At 40.7% G+C, this 27,388-nt stretch overlaps 1 protein-coding gene across 1 annotated transcript in view; it reads left to right on the forward strand.

Moving 5' to 3' along the window:
* The window catches only part of CSMD1 (CUB and Sushi multiple domains 1), a 5,088,256-nt gene that overhangs the window by 4,213,874 nt on the left and 846,994 nt on the right, over positions 1–27,388 (forward strand). The window contains exon 48 of the mRNA XM_069235813.1: positions 3,024–3,170. Coding sequence (XP_069091914.1) covers positions 3,024–3,170 — 147 coding nt within the window. The remainder of the gene's footprint in view (positions 1–3,023; positions 3,171–27,388) is intronic.

The following is a 27,388-nucleotide window of genomic DNA, read 5'->3' on the forward strand; positions in this document are numbered from 1 at the left end:
CCATTCGTCAAGCCCTAATTCCACAGAATGCAACAGAAGTACGGAGCTTCTTGGGGATGGCCACGTATTGTGGGCGATTCATACCACAACTTGCCATGATGGCAGAGCCTCTTCGACAGCTCACGAAAGGACAACACCGCTGGGAGTGGACCCTGGCTGCCGGCAAGGCATTCAAAGACATCAAAGCAGCATTGCTGGATAAGTCAACCATGGCTTATTTTAACCCACGTAAGCAGACGGAAGTGGTTGTCGACGCAAGCCCTGTGACATCAGGAGTGGGTTCCAGTTGCATATGCTAGCAGAGCATTGTCTGCAGTAGAGACACGGTATGCGCAGATTGAGCGAGAAGCCTTAGCGATTCGATGGGCATGCAAACACTTTCTCTTGTATCTTTATGGGCACGATTTTCCAGTTGTGACTGATCATAAGCCATTAGTTTCACTGTTTGCAGGAAGTCCACGCTTAGCACCTCCTCAATTTGAACGTTGGACTGTTCTACTTCAACAAGACAGATTCTCGGTTGTTTATCGATCAGGGGTTAATAACCCTGCGGATTATCTGTCTCGTCACCCATCCCCGAAAACGTTTGATTCTCACCAAGAACAGGATGAAGAAAGCACCGAAGTCTTTGTCAGCATGGTTGTGCAGTCCGCATGCCCCAACGCTCTGATTATCACAGACATTGTGAATGCCACCAAGGATGATGTAGTACTGAATCAGGTGAATGAAGCGTTAAGTCACCAGAAATGGAAACACTTCCAAGAGAAGATGAAGGCATCTAGCTCAGAACATAAGGTGGCTATGCAAGGCCTGTGGAAGGTGCGTGATGAGCTGTCCACCGATAATACAGGATTGATCCTGAGGGGAAGGAGGATTGCACTTCCTCAGTGCTTGTGGGCTCGAGTAATAGAGTTAGCCCATCAGGGTCATCAATGTGCTGCAAAAACAAAGGCAAGGCTGCGTGCAAAAGTGTGGTTCCCTGGCATGGATAGTCAAGTAGACGAGATGGTAGGAAAGGGTCACTCCTGTATCATCACGTCTGCGGAACCGCCCAGCTCTACGGTAGTCACAGAACCTGCCGCGCTGAAGCCGTGGGCAAAGGTGAGCATGGACTTTGGAAGCTTTCCGGATGGGCGGCTGACAGTTGTTCTGATAGACTCTTATACCAAGTTCCCTGTGGTTGAGGTCATATCATCTACGGCATTTGAAAATGTGAGACCAGTTCTCCAAAAGACATTTGCTTTGTTTGGGCTCCCTGATGAGATCAGAACAGATAATGGGCCCCCATTTCAGGGACAAGAATTTCTCTCTTACCTTGAGGGGTTGGCCGTTCGCTATCGAAAAATCATGCCGGATTGGCCTCAGGCGAATGGCGCTGTTGAAAGGTTTATGAGAACTCTAAATAGAGCCCTTAGGATAGGAGTGGAGAGAGGAGAGGAGTGTGAGCAGAGCCTGCAACAGTTCTTGAGTGCTTACCGACAGACACCCCATAGCACCTCTGGGTGTGCACCAGCAGCTTTGATGTTTAAAGTCTCTCTACGTGACTGTATACCCGCTGGTCCACGCTGGAAACCACCAGTATTGGATGTGAAAGCCACTCGGAGGCGTCTGGAAGTTACTAATCAGAAGGCCAGCAAAAAACGGCAAGCAAAACATAGAAAGTTCCTAAAAGGTGATTCAGTGGTAGTGAAAAATTGGAAGGGAGGAGGGAAGTTCTGAACACCTTTCGAGCCTGAAGTCTGGGAAATCATTGACATTTGAGGGGCCATGATAACAGCGGCCCGAGGAAGACAAAGGGTTACGAGAAATGTGTCACATTTCTGTAAAGCAGGAATCTTCGTCCCTGAGGAGGGTGAAGGAGAGATGGAGGAAATGATGGATGTGTCGCCGAGCAGACCGGAAGAGACTGTAAGTGTCCCTGTGGCATTGCCTGCCGCGCGAGTCCTGCTGTGTGATGATCCTGGACATAGGGGTGTGCTTGCGAGAAGTGCAAGATATAACTTGCGCCCCAATCCTGCTCCCAACAGTCAACTGAAGGATTTTGGCTGTAAAACAGACCAGGTGTGAGCTATAGTCTAGTGTCATCATCTACCAATGGAACACTGGTGATGTTGGGTATCGGTACTATAAGAACAGGTCTGGTAATCACATCAACATTTTGGTTCCATTCGAAATTCTTCATTCCTCATTCTTCTTTATTTCTCTTATACTTTTGGTTCACACTCCGTACTTGGAGTCTGGTGTTTGGTTGTGGTTATGGTATATTTATAAACACGTCTCTTTTGTGTGGAGTAAAACATGGGAAGGATGCAGGGAGCTACCCGGAGAGCCATCCGGGCGCTCCTATATTTTGTAAGCGGGCCCTGCGTGTTCGGGCGGGGCACCGAGCATAGGTATATAAATAAAAACGGGGCTGCGATGACGCATTCCCTGGTGTGTGTAAGCAAGCATAAGCAGTCTACGTGTCTTTATTGAGAAAGCCCCAAGGCCTTCTCTACAGTATGGAACTTATGATAAAGGAAACGGGATACCCCTCAAAATCTAAATAAGGCTCAAAGTGTTTAAATGACATTGCAACATTATAGCTTCCTGTTATTTGAGTGCTTGGTCTAGTGTTCTTTTTATAGTGGCCTCCTTAACAAATAATAATAATAGTAAAATGCATGGCACGACTGAGAGGCTTCTTGTTCAAATGACATCACTTGTAAAGCAGCTGCATCATGAATATTATTCAAGTGTAACGTTTTTAATGCAAACATAAGGCAGCGAGGTAACTGTATATTTTCTTCTTTTATCCTTTTTATTTTGTTGCATATACTTTCAATGAAAAATAAAACATAATCATTGCATTAGCTTGCAAAGGTCAGACCTACTCAATTTGCCAATGCTTATGTCTTTCTACTAAAGAGGCAATAACATGTTTTTGGCACACCATTTTGAAGATGATGCTAGGAATAGTTTGGTGCTATCATATGTTTCTTTACTTCTGTATGATGTGGTAACATTTATGCTTTTCTTTAAAGGACCTTCAGGACAAAGCCCATTGTTAGTGGCACTAAGTGGGAACCACACTGTGCAGCTGAATTTCACAAGCAAAGGCAATCAGCTCTATCTACGCTGGTCTACAGATCATGCAACCAATAAGAAGGGATTCAAGATCCGCTACTCAGGTTTGTAATTTAACACACAAACCAGACAAAAAACTATCTCTGCATCTTGCATCACTTTGTTATCCTTCAAAATCTCCTAAGTGCACTGCTAAGCATAGGCGGTTTTGTGGATGAGAGGATGAGGCACAAAAGGATCATAGACATAGCTACTTCCTGAATATTAGCTGTTTGCAAACTGTAATTTAAACACTAGCAGCATTACTGAAGTGCTGACTATCTTTAGTAATCAGTCGTTTTCTTGGAGTTAATATATTAGAATCACCACACCTGACATGCCTATAACGAGGTCTTTGTTTAAGTTCAAATGTAGTAAAACCCCTAGAAGTCTTACATTAACATAAAAAGTGGTCTATTTTTAACAGGATCTACAACATATTTGTCTGTTGCATTTGTTTTGCAATTTTTTAGGATGCTTGTGAAACAGGAGGGCAACCATTTAGTAATTGTTGGTAAAGCTGTGTACTGCTATAAACCTACTAACTTGTTTATGGTATGATTCATTTTCTAAACCAATGGAAAAATTTGATTTGTTTGTAACTGAACTGCAGCATAGAAATGTTTTTCATTGTGTACTGAGCATAAACCAATTAAAATAGTGAAATATGTAGAGTGAAAATGGGTATGAAGAGATTTTTGTATTTCTGAAATAGGCACACGTTATGAAGTTTAGGAGCAGTCATGTTTGTACATCTTTAAATTTGAGGGCACTGATACTAGCATGTGATTGAGACAGCATTTTACAAAATGGCTTTTTTCTTATACACAGACTTACATTTGAAAGGCATAAATGCAACAAAATCTAATTGGTAACACCAAATGTTCTACTATTCTATGTTCCCACATGTCGTTTGATAAAAAACTGTACCTCATTTGTGTAGGTATGCCAAGTTTCCGCAAGATGAAAGGACCCAAAATGCAACATGGGCACAACAAATTTTCCTACTCAAAACAGACCATATTTTTCAATGTGGGTAATGTGAATTTGGGGCCTAGCTTAGCCAACACCAATGGAGCCTAGCAAACCAGGCTGGATGACTTGTAAGGCTCTTGCCAGGTTCTTGTTTTTACTCAGAATCACTTGCATACTTCAGAATTTCTGTGACGAAAAGCTCTGGATTCTGAGGGGAGTCACTAACTTCCTTCCACCCAGCACACCCCCAAGACACCATATAAAAACGCTACCTCACATGTGTGGGAAGGCCTTGTCCCGTGACAGGAAAGGGCCCAAAGTTCAACACAGATCACATTTTCCAATCAAAACTGTCCCTTTTTTCCAAAGTGGGTAGCTGTAGATTTTGGGTCTTTGCTCACCTGGTACCTAGTGAAACCTAGCAAGCTTGCCATTTTTTAAAAATAGACACCTGGGGGAATTGAAGGAGGGGTGACGTATGTGGCTTTCACACCGACTCTGACTAAAAACACATGTCCTCATATTTCCGTGATAGAAAGTTGTAGAATGTGTGGGGAGAAAAAAACCTCTCACCTTCCAGAATTCCTCCCAGTTTCAAGATACAAATGATACATTGCTTGTGTGGGTAACCCTAGTGCCCAAGAAAGGGAAAGGAATAAGGGTTACCCATGGACACATCACATTATTCCACTCAAAATTGACCCCTTTTTTCAAAAGTGGGAAGCTGTGGATTTTGGTACCCAGCTCAGCCAGCACCCAAGGAAGCCTAGCAAACCTGCACACTTTTACAAATTAGACAAATAGTGGAATCCAGGATGGGATACTCTCAAAGGATGTAACCCAGAATCCCTTGCAAACCTTAAACTCTGACAGAAAAACATATTTTCATGATGTAAGTTTCTGAAATATGTGGGGAGTACAGACTTTCTTCCACTCAGCATTCCCTCAAGTTTGCTGATAAAAATGGTAGCTTTTTTGTGTTGGGTAGAGCTACTGCCCCAGATAGGAAAGGGCCAAAGTGCCACATGGACACATCCCATGTTTCTACTCAAACCTGACCTTTTTTTGCAAAGTGGATAGCTGTGGATATTGGGACCCAATTTAGCCAGGACCTAGGGAAAAGTAGCAATCCTGCACATTTTTAAAACATACACACCTGGGGGAATCCAAGCTGTAGTTACTTGCATGACTTTCACTAGGTTTTTATTAGCTAGAATCCCTTGCAAACCTCAAAGTATGAAAAAAAACATATTTTCTCCAAGTTTCTATGACAGAAAGTTCTGGAATCTCTGGTGAGTTGCAAACTTTCTTCCATCCAGTACTCCCCCAAGTCTTCTAATATGAATAATGCCTCACTTGTGTGAGTAGGCTTAGTGCACCTGGGGGAATCAAGGGTGAGGTAACTTGCTTGTCTCACACCAGTTTTTATTTTCCCCAGAATCCCTTGCATACCTCAAACTTTGACTGAGAAACACAGTTTCCTCACATTTTTGTGATGGAATGTTCGGGGCATGGTGGGGATCTACAATTATGTACCATCCAGAGTTCCCATATGTTTTCTGATATTAATGATACCCCACTTGTACGGGTGGGGAAGAGACCAAGACACTTAAGGCCCTAAAGCTCTACATAAAGAGATTAGTGCTAGGATAGCTGATGTATTTGGGGTCATCCTATACTGCCACCATGGAAACCTGCCCACCACAGACATTTATGAAAACTAGACACTCAGGCTATTCCACAGTGATGTGTCTTGCATGAATCCTGCAAGCTTTTCTTACCCACAATGCTCTGCAAGCCTCAAACTTTGGCTACATTCTTGCATTTTCCATACATTTCTGTGATGAAAACTTCTGGAATCAAGTGGAATCCACAAACATTCCTACCACCGGAGTTCCTCTATTTGTCAAGATGAAAATGCTACCCCAGTTGTGTGGCTTGGAATCAAACCAAAATCAATGGGAATTCTACTGTAGGACTTCCATTGACCCTGGTTTGATCTGTTCTTTTCATGGTTATTACGTCCAGCCACACAACTGATGTAGCATTTTTATTGTGACAAGAGAGGGAATGCTGGGTGGTGGGAATTTTGTAGAATCCGCCTAATCCGGATGTTTCTGTTGCAGAAATTCAAGGAAAATTGTTATTTGAAGCAAAGTTTGAAGTTTGCAAGGCATTGTCCGTATAAATCTTCAAGGGATCCATACGAAGAATTCCACCCTTGAGTGCCCCAGATGTCTAGTTTTCAGATATGTGCGGGTTTTGTAGGTTTCCAAGGTGGCAGTCGAGCCCAGGCCCAGTTAACACAGCTACCCCACTGCTAAATCAGGTTATTTTTTGTCAGGAAATGTTGAAGTTTCCGTATTATGTTTTGGGGCTTTTGGTGCTGTGGACATGAGGCTCAACTGGAATTTTACATCACAGAAATGCAAGGAAAATGCATGATTTTAGGCAGAGGTAGAGGTGTACAGTGTATTGTGGTGAAGAAAATGTCATGGGATAAATGCAAAGGATACCACCCTGCACTCTCTCGATGTCTAATTTTCCAAAATGTCTGAGTCCCATAGTTTTCTTAAGGTAGCAGCCTAACCAAGCCCAAAAAATGTAGCCATTCACCATGGCAAGAGGGACAGTATTGGGATTTAATACAACTCTCCTGACCTGGATATAAAAACAACACCCAAAATACCCAAATGCCCTCTTGACTGTGGAATGGAATCCTATAGCCCTCAGGAGATCAGAAAGATTGTTGAGGCTTTAGGGATGAGGCTAGTGCCTGATGCTAGGATGGGCAAGACCCACCCCACCATTTTATGAAAAATAATTGTCCTGTCATTCAGTGAGCTTTCTACCCTCTCCCAGGGGCGAATTGGGTGCATTTCCACTGTCTGCCACCGGGGTGCAGGATGACTGGTTTGTCCCTTTTTGGTGGGGGTGTTGGCAATGCAATAGTGCAACATCTGCCCCCCTGTCTTTTTCCCAAAATGCAAAGTGCATGTCTAGTGGGCTTTCTACACCCCCATGGACAGATTTGGGGCTACCACTCTAATTGGGACAACATTCCTATCTGCCCTCAGGGGCAGAAAGACACTATTTTCCCTTCTGAGGTGGTGGTATGGCTTGATGCCATGGTAGGTAGCCCTTTTCATTTGTTTGTTTTGGCACCATTTTGAATCCCTGGTGTTTAATGGCTTCCTTCTCCCAGAGGGGACAAAGTGGGAGTAAATACCACTATCCACCCCCTTGGAGACAGAAGGTCTATTAGTCCCTCGGAAGGGAGAGAGCACAGGGCCATGCTCACAGGGGCCAGTTCCCCTCCCCAAAAATGTAGCTTAGTTGTAGTCTAGTGAGATTTCTGCTCAGGGGGACAAATTAGGGGTAGTCCACTTTTATGGGAGGCAGAAAGTCAATTGAGCCATCTCAGGGTGGTGACATGCAATGTTCCCTCATTTTGTTTCCACTGTGAGGCAGTGTAAGGTCTCTGTGCGCTGCAGCCAATGGTACATGCGCCAAGAAACTGACCATTCATGTGAGTGTAGCACACAATAACCAAGATCAGTGTCATTTGCACTTCATACTTTTGTTATACAAATAAAGCAAAAAAGAAATTGTTTACAAACATTGTTTGATGTAATAAGGCATTAAAGCAGTTTTTAACCTAGTAGCACACCCAAGGACATGACCTGTTAAGTAACACCTACAACCCATTTAGAGACCATAGAAATCAGGAGGTTAAACCATTATGCAGCTTTATTGAAAATTCTCAGAGTGCTGCAGAGGACCATGTAAATCAAACAGAGAAAGTTTTACAATGACATAACATTTGCAACTTAATGCACATACTAGTGATAAGACCCATGATGCCTCTGCCAAGAGGCAGGGGGAGACATGTTTACAACCAAGCCACACATGGACTGTAGGAGGAGCCATGTCAGACTTTAAACAAGTCAGGTGAAGACACTAGATGAGTGACATGTTTGCTTCTCTCGCCAGCCCTTGCCAAAATTCCAGTGCTGATAAACTCCCCCATTTGAGAGGAAGGCCTTTGTCCTCATCAGAATATCTAGGTGACTCTCCTCTAGCCTGTTTCTTAATTTAGACTTGATTGACTTCATGAGGCTGAATCCTCATTTGCAGTCTGAAAAGTTGCACTGACATCAGCAAGCTGAGATACAACATCATACTGTGTAGCATTCTACAGAGTGAAATTCACCATGTCTTGAAAGGTCCTAAACAATCCGCCTTTTACATGTTCTGCTACCACACATTTATAATCTCTGTACTGCTGAACAACATCATCACATGTGTCACAATCACCAATGACAAAGACATTCTGATACTTTTCAAAAAGTCTTTGTACTTTCTCAGTCCCAAAATGAAACTGTGACTGTGTTGCTACTGCATGGAAATCAGAACTTGTCCATTCCTTCAATTCATCTTCTGGGAACCTTGTTTCCACGTGCTCACATAGATGTTTAATGAAAGATAACATCAGCTCACTATCATACTCTTGGTCTTCTCTGTACAAAGCCATCAGATCTCTTACTGTGTTGCTCCAAAGACAGTGTCACCCAAGTACTGTTATTTGATTTGGCCAATTTTTGAGCTTGCGTACTGTACAGCTTCAACAGTGGTCAAAGAGCTTTTCTGAAACAACATGCACAAAGATGCATGTTCACCCAGAATGTCATTCAGTGCTGCAAGGGAAATGTGGTAGTTTGAGTCAGATAGGTTTTTTGTAGCAATACTTAGCAATTGGGTTATTCTCCTCAACATTTTCATGCTCAAAGTATTTGAGAGCAGCTTCATAGTTACGCAAAAGTGCACCAACAGCAAAATGCCTTGAAAGCCACCGCACTTTATTCAGTGGCCGAAAGGAGACCGCTTCACATTCAGTGACCAAAGCACTTTTGTCCAGCTTGGATTTTCTTACAGGAGACGGGGAGACCACAGTGAAGACAGTTGTGTGCACTCCTAAACCCAGCCTGACAGCAGCACTTTTGTTTCGTAGGATCACCAAAGCATACTTATGAAGTATGCTAGAGAGCTGGCGTTTTCAGGTAGTCCAGCTTCCAGCCATCACTCCATTTCTTCCCAGTAAAAAAAGTCCCCTGCAACCTTTGCTTCAACACATACTTTACAAATCAGGCCTACATCTGGGTTGTATTGCAATAGCTCTCCCAGTTGTACATGAAACTTGCTCCGTGACTTCTGTGTCTCAGTCTCCACAATTTCCTTGAGCCATTCTTCTTTAAACACACAACAGCATTTTTTTCTTTATGTTTAAGCACTGCTCTTTGCAGAAGTGACAGCTTTGCGCTTGAACATTTTGGTGACAATCAGTCTGAGCCCACTAAGCCGCAAAGCCTCCAAAAAAAGAGGAACATTATTTAAAGTGAGGAATCTTATTTAAAGTTGTTTCCTATACTAAGTAGTGCAATCTATCAGACAAGCCTGAGCTTTCCCTTGGAAAATGTAGCAAGTAATTAACTGGATCTTTCTGTTTGTTCTCACACCTGCCTGTCCAACACTGCATGAGTACTGTTGGTAATGCCTACAATGGAAGAAAAGATGGTTCAAACAGGTTGTTAGCTTATAATTTACCAGATGCACTGGAAGCGAGGCCTGCCAAATAATTACCCCGTCTGTCTGTTTCACGTTTGCCCATTCAAATGTAGATGTAACACTGTCTAAGATGTCAGTAATAGAAGAAAAAAATGGTTACAGCACATGCTTATGTTGCAATGTTTCAGATGTCCTACAAGGAAAAACTACTAAATAATTACTTGCTCTCTCTGCTTGTAGTCACATCTGCCTTTTCTAATTTATGATTAGCACTGTCTAAGAAGCCTGTAAAAGAACAAAAAGAAAGGTTGAAGTATATGTTATATCATAATGTACTAGGTGCACCACAAGGGAAATCTACCAAATAATTACTTTGTCTTTGTGCTTCTACTCAAATGTGCCTTTTGTAATCTATGAGTAGTGCTGTTGGAGATGCCTGCAACAGAAGAAAAGGTGGTTAAAGTAGGTTGTCATATTACACTGTACTGGGTGCACCACAATGGAAAACTGCTAAGTTATTACTTACATGTGCCTGTTCAAATTTATGTGAAGCAGCGTCTGAGATGCCTGCAAAATAAGAAAAAATGATTAAAGCACCTGATTGTTTCAATGTCTCAGGTGTACCACAAGGAACAACCAGCAAATAATACTCTGCTCTTTATGCTGCTACTCTGGACTGCCCATCCTCATCTATGAACAATACTGTCAGAGATGCATGCAACAGAAGAAAAGATGGTTAACAGTTGGTTACAGCATGTTGTCATGTTATAATGTGCCAGGTGACCCAGATGGGGACCTACCAAATAATTTCCTGATCCTTATGCTTCTATGCATGTCCGCCTATTAAATTCTATACCTTGCACTGTCGGACAAACCTGTAATAGAAGAAAAGGTGTGGATCATGAACATGATTTATCTAGAGACCCCTAATCCCACCTGGAACGTCTACAGAGTTACCCGGTCTTCCTTGGAACTCACGCCTGCCTGTTCATATTCAAATGTTTACCATCTGTAATTGGAAAGAAGATATTTTGCATAGGTTTTAAGAGTTACAAAAACAATATGCATGGCAGTTCCAGAGCAATTGAATAGTTACCTGGGGTTTCAGTTTAGACAAACTCAGGTGAGTACTCACATGGTTTCATATTATCACCTGTTTAAAAACCTACATCATGCGTTAAAACTTCTATGATGCAGTCTTTACAGGCCTTAAGAAATCTGCTCTCCCACTCGCTATGACTAATCAGATTTTATCTGGGTGAGGCATTTTTAGGGCCTACTGACCCGTTCTGGCAAGCTGACAAACAAAGGTGCTCTGTTTATTCAGACAGTGAATGAGCAATAGAGGTGCCTTTAAATCTTGTTTTTATCTTGTCACATTTGCTGTGGGTTCAAAGACAGAAGTCCAGTGCCAGCTTATGTCATCTTACAATATGCTGCTTATTTTATCCTGACGATTAGTGGTTACTTTTCTGTCTCTGACTGCCAAGTTAGAGGATTTAGTAAAGTCTAGTGTCTGACAATCGTGCTATTCACGGATTGTGAAATGAAATGAAAGGTTGTACAATATCAGATTTTGTTTCTTACAAGCAACATTTAAATAGCTTGTAAATGAACTGTACAAATATTTTGAAATATATTCCAGTATCTTCGAAAGCATACTTAAAAAAAAAAAATTGTGTGATGGGAACAAAGATTTTAATAGGACCAAAACAAGTCAAAACACTTTACTTGGTTATGCGCACATGATAAACCTGCAATCTGTACTGCATGAGCGAATGAGGTGGGCAAACTAGGAATTTCATGAGGATGGGTGGGCTTTCAACTCTAACACTTAGCATATTTAATGTGAAGCCCCATTTCCTAACAATGGTATTCAGGGCGTTGTGTCCAGAAAATACCAATTCCTTCAGGCAGACATTAAAAGTGAGGAGACATGTTTTATTTCTCCTAACTTTGCAGATATGTTAAAATGTTAAAAAAAGAAGTAAGTATGACATAACCACAAGGAAACTCTGGAAAATGAAATTCTGTTAGGTGTGATATTCGAAACGCTTATGAACGTGTCACAAATGTAATATGTACTTTGTTGCTGGCGTTTAACTTGATGGTTGTTATCACCATAAAGAAATATTTAATAAAGAAACTAACACAAAAAAGGGCATTGCAGTTCTTCCCCATTTCATGTAGACACATTGTTAGCATATGGTCAGGGGCTCGGGGCTATTGGAATTACGTGGTATGGGAGGAACATATTACATGCCAGAAATTAGTAAGTTAAGCAGCAAGAAAAATACATTTTGAAGTATAATGCAGCACATTTTGTGATAGCATTATGAGCAACAGAAAAGTGACAAGTCAACCTTTGCAAAAGGCCTTCCACTGTGCAGAACACAGTGTGTTTTAGTAACCTTTGAACCGTTTGAGCTAGAAACATTTTTTGGTTAAAATCAGCAGATTATGCAGCAGATGGTCGGTTATGCGGCAAATCTATAACTATGCAAACATGCACCAGCCTCACAATTGCTTAATTCCAGTGGCCCTCAATATAGTGCATTTTACAAAACTGAAGTCATGGGCGCTAAACAAACAGTAAAAATTAAGGAGTAGGTTGCCTAGTACAAAGATCACTAACGTGGACACTGACTTTAGTCCATCAATAATCCTGAATATTCCTCCCACTAACCTGCTAACTAATCTGTGACCTTCATTACAGAGTACAGCATTTGGCACTTATTCTTCTTGTGTTCTCCAGTTCAACAGCATTTTATCAAGACCAGGCTTTCTGATTATTCATAGTGTGGTTCCAAATTAGACAATTCGGAGGAGAGTATATCAAAACAAATAACCCAGTTCAGCAGGCACTGCAGTTACAGAAGTGCCAACTGTGGGCAAGCCTCAAGCATCTTCTGCCACACTCAAGAAATGTGAGCGCCCACCACCACCACTTGACCCTGGCCCTCCTCACCTAACTCTGGCCTAATTCATCATAGAGCCGCATGCAGGTCAAGGGAATAAGTGACGGCATCTCTCGCTAAGCACAAGCTTCAGGTTTGCTAAGCAGTGCTGGTGGCAAATTGTGTGCACTGACTTTTTAAAAGAATGAATTGTCTGACTTTCAAATGAATTTGTTTATTTTTTAAAAGTGACTTGTGCTTTACTCTGACAACTCTGGTCCATTTGCAGGACCGTTAAACTAAGACCACATACAGAAGGCCTCCAGTCATGCTTGTCTCTTAGCTTCCTAAAGTACTTGTACAATCTTCTTCCGCTCTCTCCAGTGCCAGTCTGTAGGCACTTGTTCAGTATGTCTGTAGTTGACACATTTTCAACAAAATACACACCATTTTTTTCTGCACCTTCAAGCTACTTTAAAAAAAATCTAAATTCAAAAGCTCAGTATCAGGTTTATTCTGCATTCACCATATGTAAAGTCATATACCCGCTAATGAAATTTAGAATTATGGATCAAGACACTGAAATCAATTTAAACAAACATTTTATTCAATAATAAAATGTATCTAGAAGAAATCATTATAATAGTTTACACAATATGCTTTACTGCACAACTTGGTTTAATTCTGCTTGAAGTAATGTCCTTTAATTAATACATTATCGTTATTTTATCTATCAAAGGCAGCTAATGCTAGTTAAGCTAAAGTTATTTTGTTTATCTGTGAAATTCTAAATTCACTGGAGCCCAACTTTACAGCACTGTTGTTTTCCCTAAACTGCTTTTTTCAGATAAACAGAATCAGAAGGTATTGGCAAAGCCAATAAGTCTGCAGTGGCAGCCAAAAGGCGAGACCTGTTGGCTTTGCCAATGCTTTTTATTACGTGCATACTAAAAGGGTTTTACTTCAGCTAGAAATAGAAAAGTCTACTGCGGTGTGCAAAATATATGGATGATTTTAACAGAGACACATTTATACTTGAACTTACTATATCTCAAACCGGGTTACAGATGTAATTGCTTGCACTAGCCAAACAATTGCACACAGATCGTAACACAGCCCCAAGTCAAGCCAACAGACACTGCTTCTTGCATACACTATTGTGATATAACAGTGCACTGCAGGACTTCTACACTTTCTTGCCCACAATAATAAAGACGGGAGAGGCAAGACCATGGGCATAGCTATCTTCATCAGTGTAATTACGTTTTGAAAAAAGTTCGTTCTGAAACCGATATCGGAAAAGCGCTGAAATAATCTCACTGTGAATTCATTAACAGAGTTGCACTGTACACCTGTTTATCATATTTCTAAATAATGACAGCCAATATCACTGTACATGATTTTCTAATGCCAAACCAAGCTGACATTAAAACTGAACTCTCAGGCTTAATCATGCTTATATGACTGCTTCTCTGAATGAGCGACTAGTTTATGGGACTAGTTGACTGCATATTGGAATGACTGCATCAGTTGGTAAGTACATTTCATACTTCAGCATACATTGGTGCTGCCCGGATGTGTGCATGAATGTATAAATGGCTCTTTTGGAGACTGTGTCTGGGTGCCTGAGTGGTGTATCCATTTCTTAATACACATATCGCATAAGGGTTGGCAGGGAGAGTATATATGCAACTGGACAAACCAGTCTGTAAGTGCACATGCTAATCAGTTAAACTCAAAAGGACATTTCACCTTTTAATCACCTACAGCCTACCTAAGGGGTAATTTTTCTATATTAAATGCGAAGGGCAATGCTTGTCAAGGAGGTTTTGTAATGCCAATTTGAGCTGGCAGTAAAAGTGTATACTCAGACTCACCAGTAGTAGGCCCGAACCATGTTTTAATAGCTACTTGTCTGAATAACTAGGTTATGAGAGTACTTGACTACAGAGTGACTGTGTCTGTTGCTACTATGTCTGATACTATAGCATACATAGGTGTTGGCTGGATGTATGCATGAATATATAAGTGCCTCTTTCTATGTGTGACTGGATCTGGGTCTACCCTTTTCTTAACAGTTAAATGACCAGCAGTATGGCTGAAAGAGTACATATATACCTGTACATAGCAGTATGCAGGTGCACATCTATATCTCTTAAACTCAGAAGGACAATTTTCACATTGTAATCATAAACCTCCCTGCTCTATGCCTACCTGCAGTCTATCTAAGGGGTAGGTTTTATGTACTAAAAGGGTTGTGTAATACTTCTCAATCAGTTTTTGTAATGCTGATTCAAGCTGACAGTAAAACTGAACACTCAGGCTGACCAGTAGTAGGCCTGAATCATGTTAAAATTACTGCATCTCTGAATGAGCGATAAGGTTATGAGAGTTATTCACTACCTGGATGTATAAGTGGATCTTTCTGTGTGTGATGTCATGTGTGATTGGTCTATCCTTTGTTTAATAGTTATGTGACTTTTAATATGGGTGGCCAAGAGGATACATACCTGGGCATATCAGTCTGTAACTGCATATCTAAGTCACTTAAACTCAAATAGACAATTTTCACTTTTCAATCACAAACCATACCATTCTATGCCCACCTGCACTAAAAGGAGAGTGTAATGCTTGTCAAACAGTTTTTGTAGTACCAAGTTGAGCTCACAGTAAAACTGGACACTCAGGCTCACCACTACTAGAACCAAACTATGTTTAAATGACAGATTGTCTGAATGAATGACTAGACTATGAGAGTACTTAATGTTTGGATTTATGCATGAAAGTGTAAGTGGCCCTTTATGTGTCTGACTGAATGTGTGAGTGGTCTATCCTTTTCTCAATAGTTATATTATTGCATATAAACCTGGCCATAACAGTCTGCAGGTGCGCATCTAAGTCACTTAAACTCAGAAAGACATCTATCACCTTTCAATCACATACCACCCTACTCTATGTTTACCTACAGGCTAACTAAGGTATATGTTTTCTTTACTACAACATCAGTGCAACACTTGGCAAGCAGGTAATCTAGTACCACATTGAGCTGACAGTAAAACTGGACACTCCGGTTCAGTAGTAGTAGTATGCTCAATCCATGCTTAAATGACTACTTGTCGGAATGAGTGACTAGGTTATGACAGTACTTGACTACATAACAGAGTGACTATCAGTTGCCAGCTTAGTCCTATACTACAGCACACATAGCTGCTGTCTGGATGCATGCATGATTGTATAAGTGGTTCTTTCTGTGTTTGACTGTATGTGTAAGTTAATCTATCTTTTATTAAATAAATATGTGAGTTGGAGTATTTGTGATGCTGTGCAAATAATCTAGACTTAATGGTTTGATAGTGCCCATCTTAGAGAAACTCAAAAAGAACATGTTTCACTTTTTAAGCACAAAAAAACTATGCTGTATCATCTAGTTACAGCACAGTTTAGGTGTCAGATTTAACACTTGCAAAACCACATTTGAATAGCAAGTCAAACTGGCAGTAAAAATGCACACTATGGATCTGCAATACTATTCCCAAACCATGTTTAAACACCTACTTCTTTTATTATCCAACCATAATGCTAAGTACTTCACTACATATTTTACATACTGTATCACAACACAACTGCATTTGTCACTGCTCCATACATACTTACACCCTTCTGTGTGTATCAATGCAATATTCTTTTTAAGGTATCTCAATATAACTGGCTCTATCCTATTCTACATATATATGTAAATTGGACTTTATGTGGGAAATTCGATATATAACCAGCCATTTTAGTGTCACATGCACATTCAGCTTTACAATTCTCAGTATAATATCTTTAATTTTAATCACAAAACACTATACTCTATCCCCTATCTATAATCTCTCTCAGACATAAATGTTTTGTAGTAAAGGGTGACATGAATACTTCTCAAGGAGCTTTTATAATTCACGTAATCTCTCATTCTTCATCAATATGGTGCTCACTTTCATTTACCTTCTACATTTAGTAATACATTTAAAATAAAGGACATTTTTATGCGTACCTGTTGATCTGTAGATGTCTCTGTCAGTATCAGTTAGAAGTGATTCTCACTGAAAATGTGCAAAAAACAAGCATAAGAATGGTACACGACTCTCACAAAAGGCAACCAAAAATTGGCAACCTTTTCAACTTTGCTTTCAAGTTTATTCAATCAGAAAACTAATCGCAGTCTCTCTTTCATATTTATCTCATGTTATACCACTTCTCACTGGCTGCTATAGTTAACTGTTTGCAACATTCTCAAAAGATAGCCCAGTTTGACAGTGGTTTTCGCTGGATTTGCGGATCTGCCCCTAGGGCTCAGTACCCCCCTCAGCTAAATCTGATGCAGATCTGTAGATTCACGTGGGAGTACATAATTTGTTTTTGCAATCTATTCAAATACAAGGTTATATATATACCTTTTGTTTACAAAAATACCCACACCAAATAATACGTTAAATAGATTATTCCCACTACAGTTGCAACCTTTTTTTTATACCCTCCCCTCTCATGCTCCTGCAGCTGTGCTACCATGGTAACATATTATGCAACTTTCTGCTGCAGCACAAGGTCACATGTTCATAACAGTTTCTGAGTGCACCATCCTTATTCCAAGGCAACTTCAGCAGATGTGGTTGAATTTCAGAAACAGTAAACATATCTTAAACACCAATAGTTTTTTTAAATTCTCTAAAGTCAATCCAACATCTACTTACTTTTCTCACAATAACGCTACCTAGCTTCATGTACCAACATATTTATCAACCAATTAAATGCGATCTTTCAAATTATAAATTCTATACTCCATTTCAGCTGAACTCATTTCAAAACTGCCTCATACAACTGCAGCCTCATCCTGTGTGGTACTTCAGCTTCCCTCCAAAATGCTCAGAGTGTGGATTGTGGGACATAGCTTTGTGTTTTGGGCCAGAGAGAATGCAAGAGAAAGAGGTATTGACGGGGACCTGGGTTTTTCTATTGTGGCTATTACTTGGGGTGGCCAGAGAGGGTTAAATTGGCATCAATTGCTCACTTTGGTTGAAATCTTTGTAGATTGCCAATATCCGGACCTTATGATTGGGCACTGTGGTCGCAAGGCCTGTGCACAGTCACAGGGGTAGGTTTGGAAATCATAAAGAAGGATACCTTTGGAAAACAAATGACACTTTTCCCCCACACTGCCTTTGTTTTTCCTAACAAAGGCAGAAGTAGAACTGGTCACAAATAGACAAATACAGGAAATGTGTTAATAAAACTGTTCCTGCATTCCTCAGAGATCATGACATGGGATCTATATGCCACAATAATTAACAATTTGTTATTAATGGTATATACAGAAATTATGGAGTTTACCTAACAGACAAAGGCAGCAGGGTGTTCCTGCAGAACTTGAGAGGCTGCACCCTGTTTCATGCGTAGTAATCACCTACACATAATAAACACAAGGGCTTTTCAGAGCCAATCCTTTTACTAAACACATATTTATTTATGCTTAAATACTCACATTTTTAAAACCCCATGCTGATCCATTGATCAAGTGTTGTTCTAAGTGTAAGAGTGAGCATGAGTGTCTGAGCTTGAGAGTGGATGTGAGAGTGTCTATGTGGGTGTGAGAGTGTCTGGATGGGAGAGTGGGTATTATAGTGTGTCTCTGGGTATGAGAGTGGGTGTAAGTATGTCTGTCTTGCTGCAAGAGTGGCGGTGAGAGTGTTTGGGTGTGAGAGTGGGTGTAAGGGTGTCTGCTGTGAGTGTGGGCTTGAGAGGGTGTCTTTGGGTTTGAAAGTGGGTATGGAGTGTCTATGTTGGTGTGAGAGTGGGTGTGAGAGTGTTTGTCTGGGTGTGAGGATGGGTGTGGTAGTGTCTCTCTGGGTGTGAGTGTGTGTGACAGGGTGTCTCGGTGTGAGTGGGTATATGAGTGTGTCTACCTAGGTGTGAGCGTGTGTTTGAGAGGGTGTCTCTGGGTATGAGAGTGGGTGTAAAAGTTTCCATCTTGGTGTGAGGATGGGTGTATGTGTGTGACTGGGTGTGAGAGGGTGTCTGTGGGTGTGAGAGTAGGTCTGAGTGTGTAACGGGGTATGAGAGTGTCTGAGAGTCTGTCTCGGGGTGTGACAGTGGGTATAAGAGTGTCTGTCTTGGTGTGACACTGAGTGTGAGGGTGTTTCACTGTGAGATTAGGAATGAGGTGTCTCTGTGTGAGTGTATGTTATAAATATGTGTTCACTGAAAAAAAAAGGTTACAAGGACTTTGTAATTAGTTGCTGAATTTACTCATACAAAACCATAGAAATTCGGCAGTTAGAAAGTTATTTCAAGTAACTATAACTCGCACACAAAGGTAACTATAATTCCCACCCCACTGTGCACAGTTTTTTCTTTATTAATTTAAGTGCTAATGCTTCATTTATATTTTTGATCTCAGTATTGAAGTTGTCATGAGTACTGTACCATCTGGGGTAATTATCAGTACATGACGAGGACACAAGTTTTAGTTACCATAGGGTGCAAGCCTTTGTTACTTGAAATACCTCTAACTATAACTACTGAATGCCTATGGTTTTGTATGAGTAAATACAGAACTAGAACATCCCTGTGACCTTTGGTTCTTTCAGTGAATTTCTATGTTTGTTTTTATTCTATTTGCTAACTATAACTTCCCTGTAACCTTTGATTTTTTCAGTGAATGTTTTTTTTTTAACATAAAGTAATTTTAATCACTGTACGGTAATCCAACCACACGTACACAGGACCAGTGCTGATGTCCACATGTCAGCAGAAGGGTTGCATACAGACTGACATGCCTGCAGCAGTCCTGACTACTAGGGTATGCAGGAGAAAGTGAAAGAGGTGCCAGCAGCAGCCCCAACCCTACAAACGGCCTCCAAAGTCTCCAGCCCATTGGGGAAATGCCCGGTGGAAAAATGGGGAGTCCAGGCCTGTTTCCCAATTGCATGGTGGCACATATAGCACAGAATACATATATATTGACATTTTTTCATAATATTTGCTGATCAATTTGAACAAATCCAGTGCTGAGTATTCCATTCTATAGGCATGATGAATAAACCACCCTTTTACTGGGCAGGGAGCATGGATGGGGATGCCAATCCCCAGGTACAACTTACTGTTCTCTTAAAGTCAGGCTGCTCTCTGTCCAGCTCTTGGGTTGCCCTCCAGCAGCCTTACCTGAGGCTCAGTTCAGACAGGCGGCAAGGGGACAGATCTTACCCTCCCACCCTCTGTCACTTTGGGAACCTGTGCATCAAGCACACCAGGGAGAGGGCAGGCACGCTCCAAGGCAGCAAGAGGTGGAGGGCAGGTGTGAGAGCATACCATCCTCTGAGTGCAGGCAACAGTGAGAAGTGGATGAGAAGATGAGAGACAAACACAAGCTGAGAGTCACAGCTGGGCATGACTGCATGATTACAGCTGCAGGCCTTCCGCACAAGGGGTAGGTTGGTGGTGCCCATGTCCAGCACCTAGAGCTTTGCAAAAACACCTGCAACCAAGGAATCACTTGTCATAAAAAAGTAGGAGGGTGTGATGTTAGCCAGACAAAAGATTTCCTTCATTAGGTGAGTATATCATTCTGGGGGCTGGATGATAAGATCACGGTCACCTCTTCCAAGGGAGGGGAGGGTGTGGCATCTGGGTGAGGGGCGGTTGCTCAGAGTTCAGCAGCCCTCCTACCTCCAGGGTCCTTGCGGTAGGGAACTCCCTCTGAATGGAGAGGTAGCGAAGTAGGTGGGATGCTGGAGGAAAACCTCCTTATCCTCCTGCTCCTTCTTTGTGGATTCAACAGTAGCAGAGTATGTGGAGAGGCTGTAAATAAAAACATTGAACGTGAAATTATATTATCAGCATCACATAGGTGAAGTTTTCTTTGGCTGTACAAGCATTTTTAAAGTTTTTATTTTGGCTCTGCTGGTTTCCTGACTAGGTTTATGCCTCAGGAATATGTACATTAGAATCTAATCACTTTCAAGAAATTTGTTGGTGGCACTTGCGGTAAGCCAGAGACAATCACACATACACACCTTAGCACCCTCATTTAATCTCAGCAGACAAATTGGTGGGTTAATGCATTTGCTACAGATGTGCTAATGGTGGGACAATTGAGCATTCAGTACTCTTGTAGGGAACCAGAAGCACAGCTCCCTGCTGACTATTAAACTGAAGTCCAGAGGAGGTGGCGGTCCCTGAGGCATAAATAAGCCTAGGAGATGGTCAGCAAAGCTTGATTATCAGTAACTAGCGTAAAAGGCCTTTGGTACAGGACTGCATGCAAATGTTCACAAGCCCATACTACAGCCAAACTAAGCCCATACTACAGCCAAACTTTTTTTTTCAGGCTGTGAGTAGGCATGTTCTGTTTGCAATAAACCTCTACTAGCATAGGCCACAGTATATCATCTTGTTTTTGGGCATCTAATATGCTGTGCAAATATTGTGCCTAACCCAACAGGGCAATCATCAACCACATTCTCAGTATGTAGCTTTGGATTGAAGTAAGCCATTTCTTTAGTATGGCATGTTAGATTCTCTTGAAACTCTCTCCACATTCTTGTGACCATTGAAAACAATTTTTTTCCTTGTTAGCTCTTGTAATGGAACACTGACAGTGGCAAAGTCCTTTATATACTGTGAACAGTAGCTGGTCATTCCAAGAAAAGAGTGTAGAATGTGGGAGTTCAGCTTGTGTTAAAGCTTGCACTCTTGCAGGATCAGGCATCATTCCCCCATCTGAAAAGATATGGCCAAAGAACTTCAGCTTTGTTTTGTTGAACTCACACCGGTCTGCATTTAAAGTTAAACCTACATCATTGAGTAATTGACATACTTGTGTGAAGGCTCTATCGGGCTTCTTCTGTGTAGTTCAAAAAGCCAATATGTCTTCGCTATAGTTGAACGCATTCACAACAGGTTGTATAAAGCATTGTATGATGTCTTGGAAAAGTTCTGCAACCTGATGACACACCAAAGCTTAGTTTCTGAACAAAACAACATATGTAGAAAAGGCTATTATACATCTGCAGCTTTTTTTCAAGTTCAAACTGATGCTAACCTTAATTCAAATCAAGTCAAGAAAAAACTTTGGCACCATTCAACTGCGTGACCAAGTCAGCAATGTGCGGCTCTGGATGTCGTTCTTGTTCAATCGCTTTGTTTACCTGGTGCATGTCAATGCATATACACACAGCTCCTTCCTGGACCTTTTTAGGCACTACTACTATGGGAGAAACCCATTACATTGGACCAGTGAAACATTGAATAATGTCTTACTTAAGTAATGATTCAACATCTTCTTGTAAATGAAAAGCAACTTGTCTGCCTCTGAGCAACCGAATGGACATCCTCATTAATATGCAGTTTTACTTTCATAGTCTTTAACTTTCTGAAATCATGAAACAATGAAGAGAATCAACTTACTATTTTTTTGATGAACATCCATGTTGTAATTCACTGAAATCAGTTGCAAGTCAGCAGCAGTGTTGAAACTGAGCAGGCGAGCACTTGCCGCTGTACGTTGAAGCACATGGATCTGTGCTTGTTCTTTGTTTTGTCATGTTTCACGGTCACAAAAGACAAACCTCAACTCTTCATGGGCTTCGATGCAGCCCAGATGCACACTTTGGCCTTTGATGGTTAAAGCTGTGGTAATGATGACAGTTCATTGTACATTCCGTCAAGCATTATATTTATCGAGTCACCACTATTGATAATGAAACAAATTGAACACCCATTTATTTTTATTGTAATCTTTGGACAGTGTCTGTATGAATTTGTTTCTTTGACATGTCAACTTTTCTTTGACTGACTTTTCTCCTCATAGGTGACCAGTCCGACATATGCAAGTTTTTCTGAGGTAAATATTGAGATAGGGCAATCAATTTCATCACATTCACTTACTATTGAGTAGAAGAAACTGTAATTGATGAGTAAGATGACAATCAACATCATATAATATTCGGTTCAACTGATGTCGCAGCTTGGCCTTTTGGTTGCATGTCGAACACTGCTGTTGGAAAATTCTGGCAACCATTTTGTCTTTGAGCTGTGGCACACTTATTTTTTCCTTCGCTGTGTACATCATCACAAAGTGATTTTCTTTACCACACCCTTTCCATATCTGACCAATGGCGGGACACTTTCTTTCATTTAGAAACTCAAATCCAAACCTGAAGCACAATTTCTTTTTGCATGTAGAAATCACTCTGTGTCCTTCAGTCTCTTGTTTTTAATTACTTTTAACACTCATGACTGACTCACTATGGGCACTTCTGTCCTCCATGTTCGCAGCTTGTCTCTTAGCACATTCGTCAGCTATGGCAGCCATCAACACTCACTCCAAACTAAGGGTTTCTCTCAGCATTCATTGTCCGAATGAATCGGACAAGCATGCATCAATCACTCTAATCCTCATGCATTCTTTATCATTAAATTCTTTGAACTTACAATATTTGATGAGTGTGTTAATCTTTCCACAAATTCATTGATTGTTTTGCCAATTCTTTGATGTTTATGACTAAAAACATATTGTTCCTAGTAAACATTTGGTACTGAATTAAATGTGAGATTCAAGCACATTGTTCATCTGACAGAATGTAACATCTTCAGTTCTTGGCATTTTCTTTATAACTTCTTTTACATCATAATCAGCAAGATGATATTACTGCTATCAGTCTCTTCAAGTGCATCTATGAAATCTTAAAATGCCTCTATCTATGCAGTCCATCCATTGGCAATATTTTGCATTTTGGCAGTGTCGAATGGTGGTGGTGGTTTGAGGAAGGTGGCATCATAGCAAACCACTGTGCTCCATGATGATCTCGAATGATCATGTTTGTGCAAATCCTGTTTAAGGTCTTTTGACATGTGAGTCACAAGATCATCTTTAATGTCAGTGGGACCTTTCCTAGTTGACACCTTCAAACTTCACAGCACAAACTGTTGCCTTCAATCTTTGCATCTTGAAGACAACTTCCTCTTCCACTTGATAATTGATCTAAACTCTACTTTCAGCTACTTCAGTAAACAACATCTCTTTTTCCCAATCATCTGAGAGAGTCCTCTGGCTCATACTTGACTCTCCTGCTACATCCACATCTGTTTCTGCTGATAGAGGAGTATCAGGATTGTCTTTAATTTCAGCTTTCAGAGGAGTACCTGAATCTGGATCTTCACCAGTATGCACTGTCTTTATTTCTGCTGTCTCTTGTTATGTCTTTGTCGTTTGCTCTTATTGAGACTGTACAGTTTCTGCTGGTGTTTTTAGGAACACTAGATCTTCATCATCCTGAGGATATGGTACTTTACGAGTGTGGCTGACATGGATCCAGTTTGCAATTCCAGCACACTTCACAGCAGTAATTATCACTAAGATAATCTGGAAAGGTTCTTTCCACCTAGGTTCCAAGCAAGTCTTCCGCACATGCTTCTTGATCATTACCCAGTCACCACCCCATAGACTGTGACACTGGTCTTGGGATGGTGGCACAGCAGTAGCTTCCACCTGGTGAGACAAAGAGTGAAGCAAATCAGCTAGCGCCTTGCAGTAATCCAGCACCAAATCATCTCTTATGCTTATAAGCGCATTTGCAGGAACAGCTGGCAATCTCATAGCTCTCCCAATTATTATTCGATGAGGCAAGCGACCAGTCTTTCTGTCAGGTGTAGTTTGCATGCTCACCAAAAAAAAGGTAAAGCATCAGGCCATATCAGAGAAGTAGATGCACACATTTTTGCCAGTGCAGCTTTCACAGTGCCATTCATTTGCTCTTCTTTTCCAGAAGCTTCAGGACAGTAACTACAGTGGGGTTTCTGCTCAATGTTTAAGGCTGAACATGGCATTTTTATCACCTCGCTATTGAATTGACTTCCTTTAACTGATTCTAAAAAGGTCAGACAACTGAAACTCAGGATTAACTCCCTAAGTAACAGTTTTGCTACCGTGAGACTATCATTTCTACATGTGGGGTAGGCTTCAATCCAATTAATAAATATGCAATCACCAACATGTATCTCAAACCACCACACACAGGCATCTCAATGGAATTCATCTTCATTCTATTAAATGAACCACCTGATCTTCCAATGTGACAAAAATTGACAAAAGTTCTCTGTCCCACGTTTGTTTGCTGGCATGTGAGACATCTGTGACAAATTGCTTCTGCAACCTGTCTACATTTTGGATTGAACCAAGATGGCTTAAATGTTCAAATCAATGCATTTCTGTCAATGTGAGTTTTACCATGATAGTATCTAGCCATTTGTGTCAGTAGACAGTTTGGCAAGACAACCTCTCCTTCACTCATTTGAAACCTAAATGTAATCAATTTCTATTTGATCCCAATGTTATCTAGTTTCTTTTTTCATCACCTGGAACCCCATCTTGCAATTTTTAAATTTCTTCTCAAGTGTCAACCACTGTCAACAGAAACTTTGAATTGTCTCATCAGTATTTGTTACATTTTTCTACTCTTCATTGAAAGTAGCTCAATTAAGGGCACAATTGCTGGCACTTTGATCAGCATAAGTATTATCCATAGAAATAAAATGATTTGCTTTTCGATGTGCAGTACGTTCCACAACTGCAACTTTCTCAGGTAATTGTAAGGCCTCTAGCAACTCATGAATCCTGTCCTCATTTGTTATAGGGGAACCAGAAGACCTCATAAAACCTCTCTGGGACCACAAGTGCCGGAAGTCATGTACCACACCAAATCCATACTGTCTGTCTGTAAAAAAAATCATAATTTTAGGCTGTGATGAAATACAGCATGTTCTAGTAGAAACAACCAATTCAGACACTTGTGCAGAAAATACTCCTTGAGGCCATGAAGCTTCGAATACACCACAGATGGTGTACACAGCATAACCAGATCTCAATGTTCCCACATTGTTTCTTAAACAGGAACCATCAATAAAAATGATTTGACCATTTTTCTCTAACAGAGTATCCTGAATATCAGGTCTGGGTTTGGTGCAAAGGTAGCAGAATTAAGTACTTCACATCTTTTGAGGGTTATATTTGGAGGCCCCAAAATCAACAATTTATAGTGAGTTAACAGAGCATTTGTCAGATATTGGGTCCAGAACAGTTCAAGGATATCCCATCACAATGCTATCACTTTGGGCAAGACTAACATCAACCCCTGCTATCTGCTACATGCAACCTGGTAAAGGGTCAGCAACCAGATCCATTGTAGCTGAAAAATATGCTACAGGATGATTTCCGCCACCATGTAACTGTGACAGGACAGAAAGAGCACAACAATCATGTCTATGACAAAACAGTGAAAATGGTTTTGTATTGTCAGGCATTCCCAGAGCTGGGTTTACTCTCTCTCAGCTCAGTAAACATTTTCATGCAAACTCAATCAAGTGTTACTGGGTCAGTAATGTCTTTGTGGGTCAGTCTTTGCAAAGGCTTGGAAATAATTGCAAAGTTGAGAATCCATTGACAAAAGTAACTCACTCTTCCCAAAAACATCCTGACATCTCTTTGAGTTACAGGAGGAATTGTTTGCAATATAGCCGTTATCCTTTCTCTGGACACTTTCCTTGTGACTTTCTCTATTTGATGTCCCAAATACTTCACCTCTTTCTGAAATTACTGTAATTATTCTGGTGACACTTTCTGTGCATTTTCACCCAGTTGATTCAATAAGGCTATAGTACTTTGCCTGCATGTTTCTCATGTCTTTGAAGCCACCATTAAGCCATCAATGTACTGAACCAATGTAGATTGGAAAGGCATTTCCAATGATGCTTATTTCTTTTTCAACACTTGAATAAATATTGAGGGGATTTTGAAAATCCTTGTGGAATTCTACTCCAGAAATAACCATGATTGTAGATTTTAAAACAAAAGTGAAATTGACTATCCTCATGTAGAGGCACTGAGAAAAATGCTTGTGACAAGTTCCCTACAGTGAATCATTCTGCGTCACGTGGATCACTGCTGGATTAGGTACTACTGGACAACATTTGACCACTATGTCATTAATTTTTCCCAAATCCTGAACTATGCGAAATTTCCTACTAGGTTTCCACAAACACAGAATAGGTGAATAACGTGGGCTGCTCAGCGCTTCTTTCAAAACTTCATACTCAACGAAATCTGCAATGACAGGAGTAATTCCTTCAATTACATCTGGTGCCATGTGATATGAAAGAGTTTTTCGGGAAAACTGCATTATGGTTAATTGTGACTTTGACAGGTTACACTTCTTTAATTACAGCAATATCTTTTCCAGAAATATCCCACACTTTTAGAATAACTGTATCTTGTAGGTCACTTGGCAGGTCCAGTACTAAAAATGCAGGAAAAGAGTAATCAATGGGAATTCTTCATTAACTAGATTACAGCCAACTGGTATGCATGTTTCCTCATCATCACTATTTGTTTGAATGGCAATTCCACAATTTGTGCAAGTAATCAAACATTTTAATTTGCACAACAAATCTCATCCCAACAGGCATATTGGACTTGAGTCACAGACTACAAATTTGTGCATGGCTTCAAAAGTACCAATTTTGACAGTACTCAATTCAGTAATCGGATTTGTCAGGTGTTGATTCATTACTCCTACGACGTGTACTGTTCTCCCAGAACGTGGCACTTTGGGAACTTTTGCAATACTGACAGTAAAGCGTATATCCCCTGTGCCAACCAGGAATAAAACTTCATGAACAATAACTGCTTGATTTACATAAGGACCCCTCTGATCCACCACTAATGCATCTGCTAACACACATTCTTCTTCATCCGAACTCTCACTCACAATTTCATCACTCAATTCAACTGAGTACTGTGTTATCAACTGCTGATT

The sequence above is a fragment of the Pleurodeles waltl genome, chromosome 5, assembly GCF_031143425.1.
Source record: "Pleurodeles waltl isolate 20211129_DDA chromosome 5, aPleWal1.hap1.20221129, whole genome shotgun sequence".
NCBI classification, from domain to species: Eukaryota; Metazoa; Chordata; class Amphibia; order Caudata; family Salamandridae; genus Pleurodeles; species Pleurodeles waltl.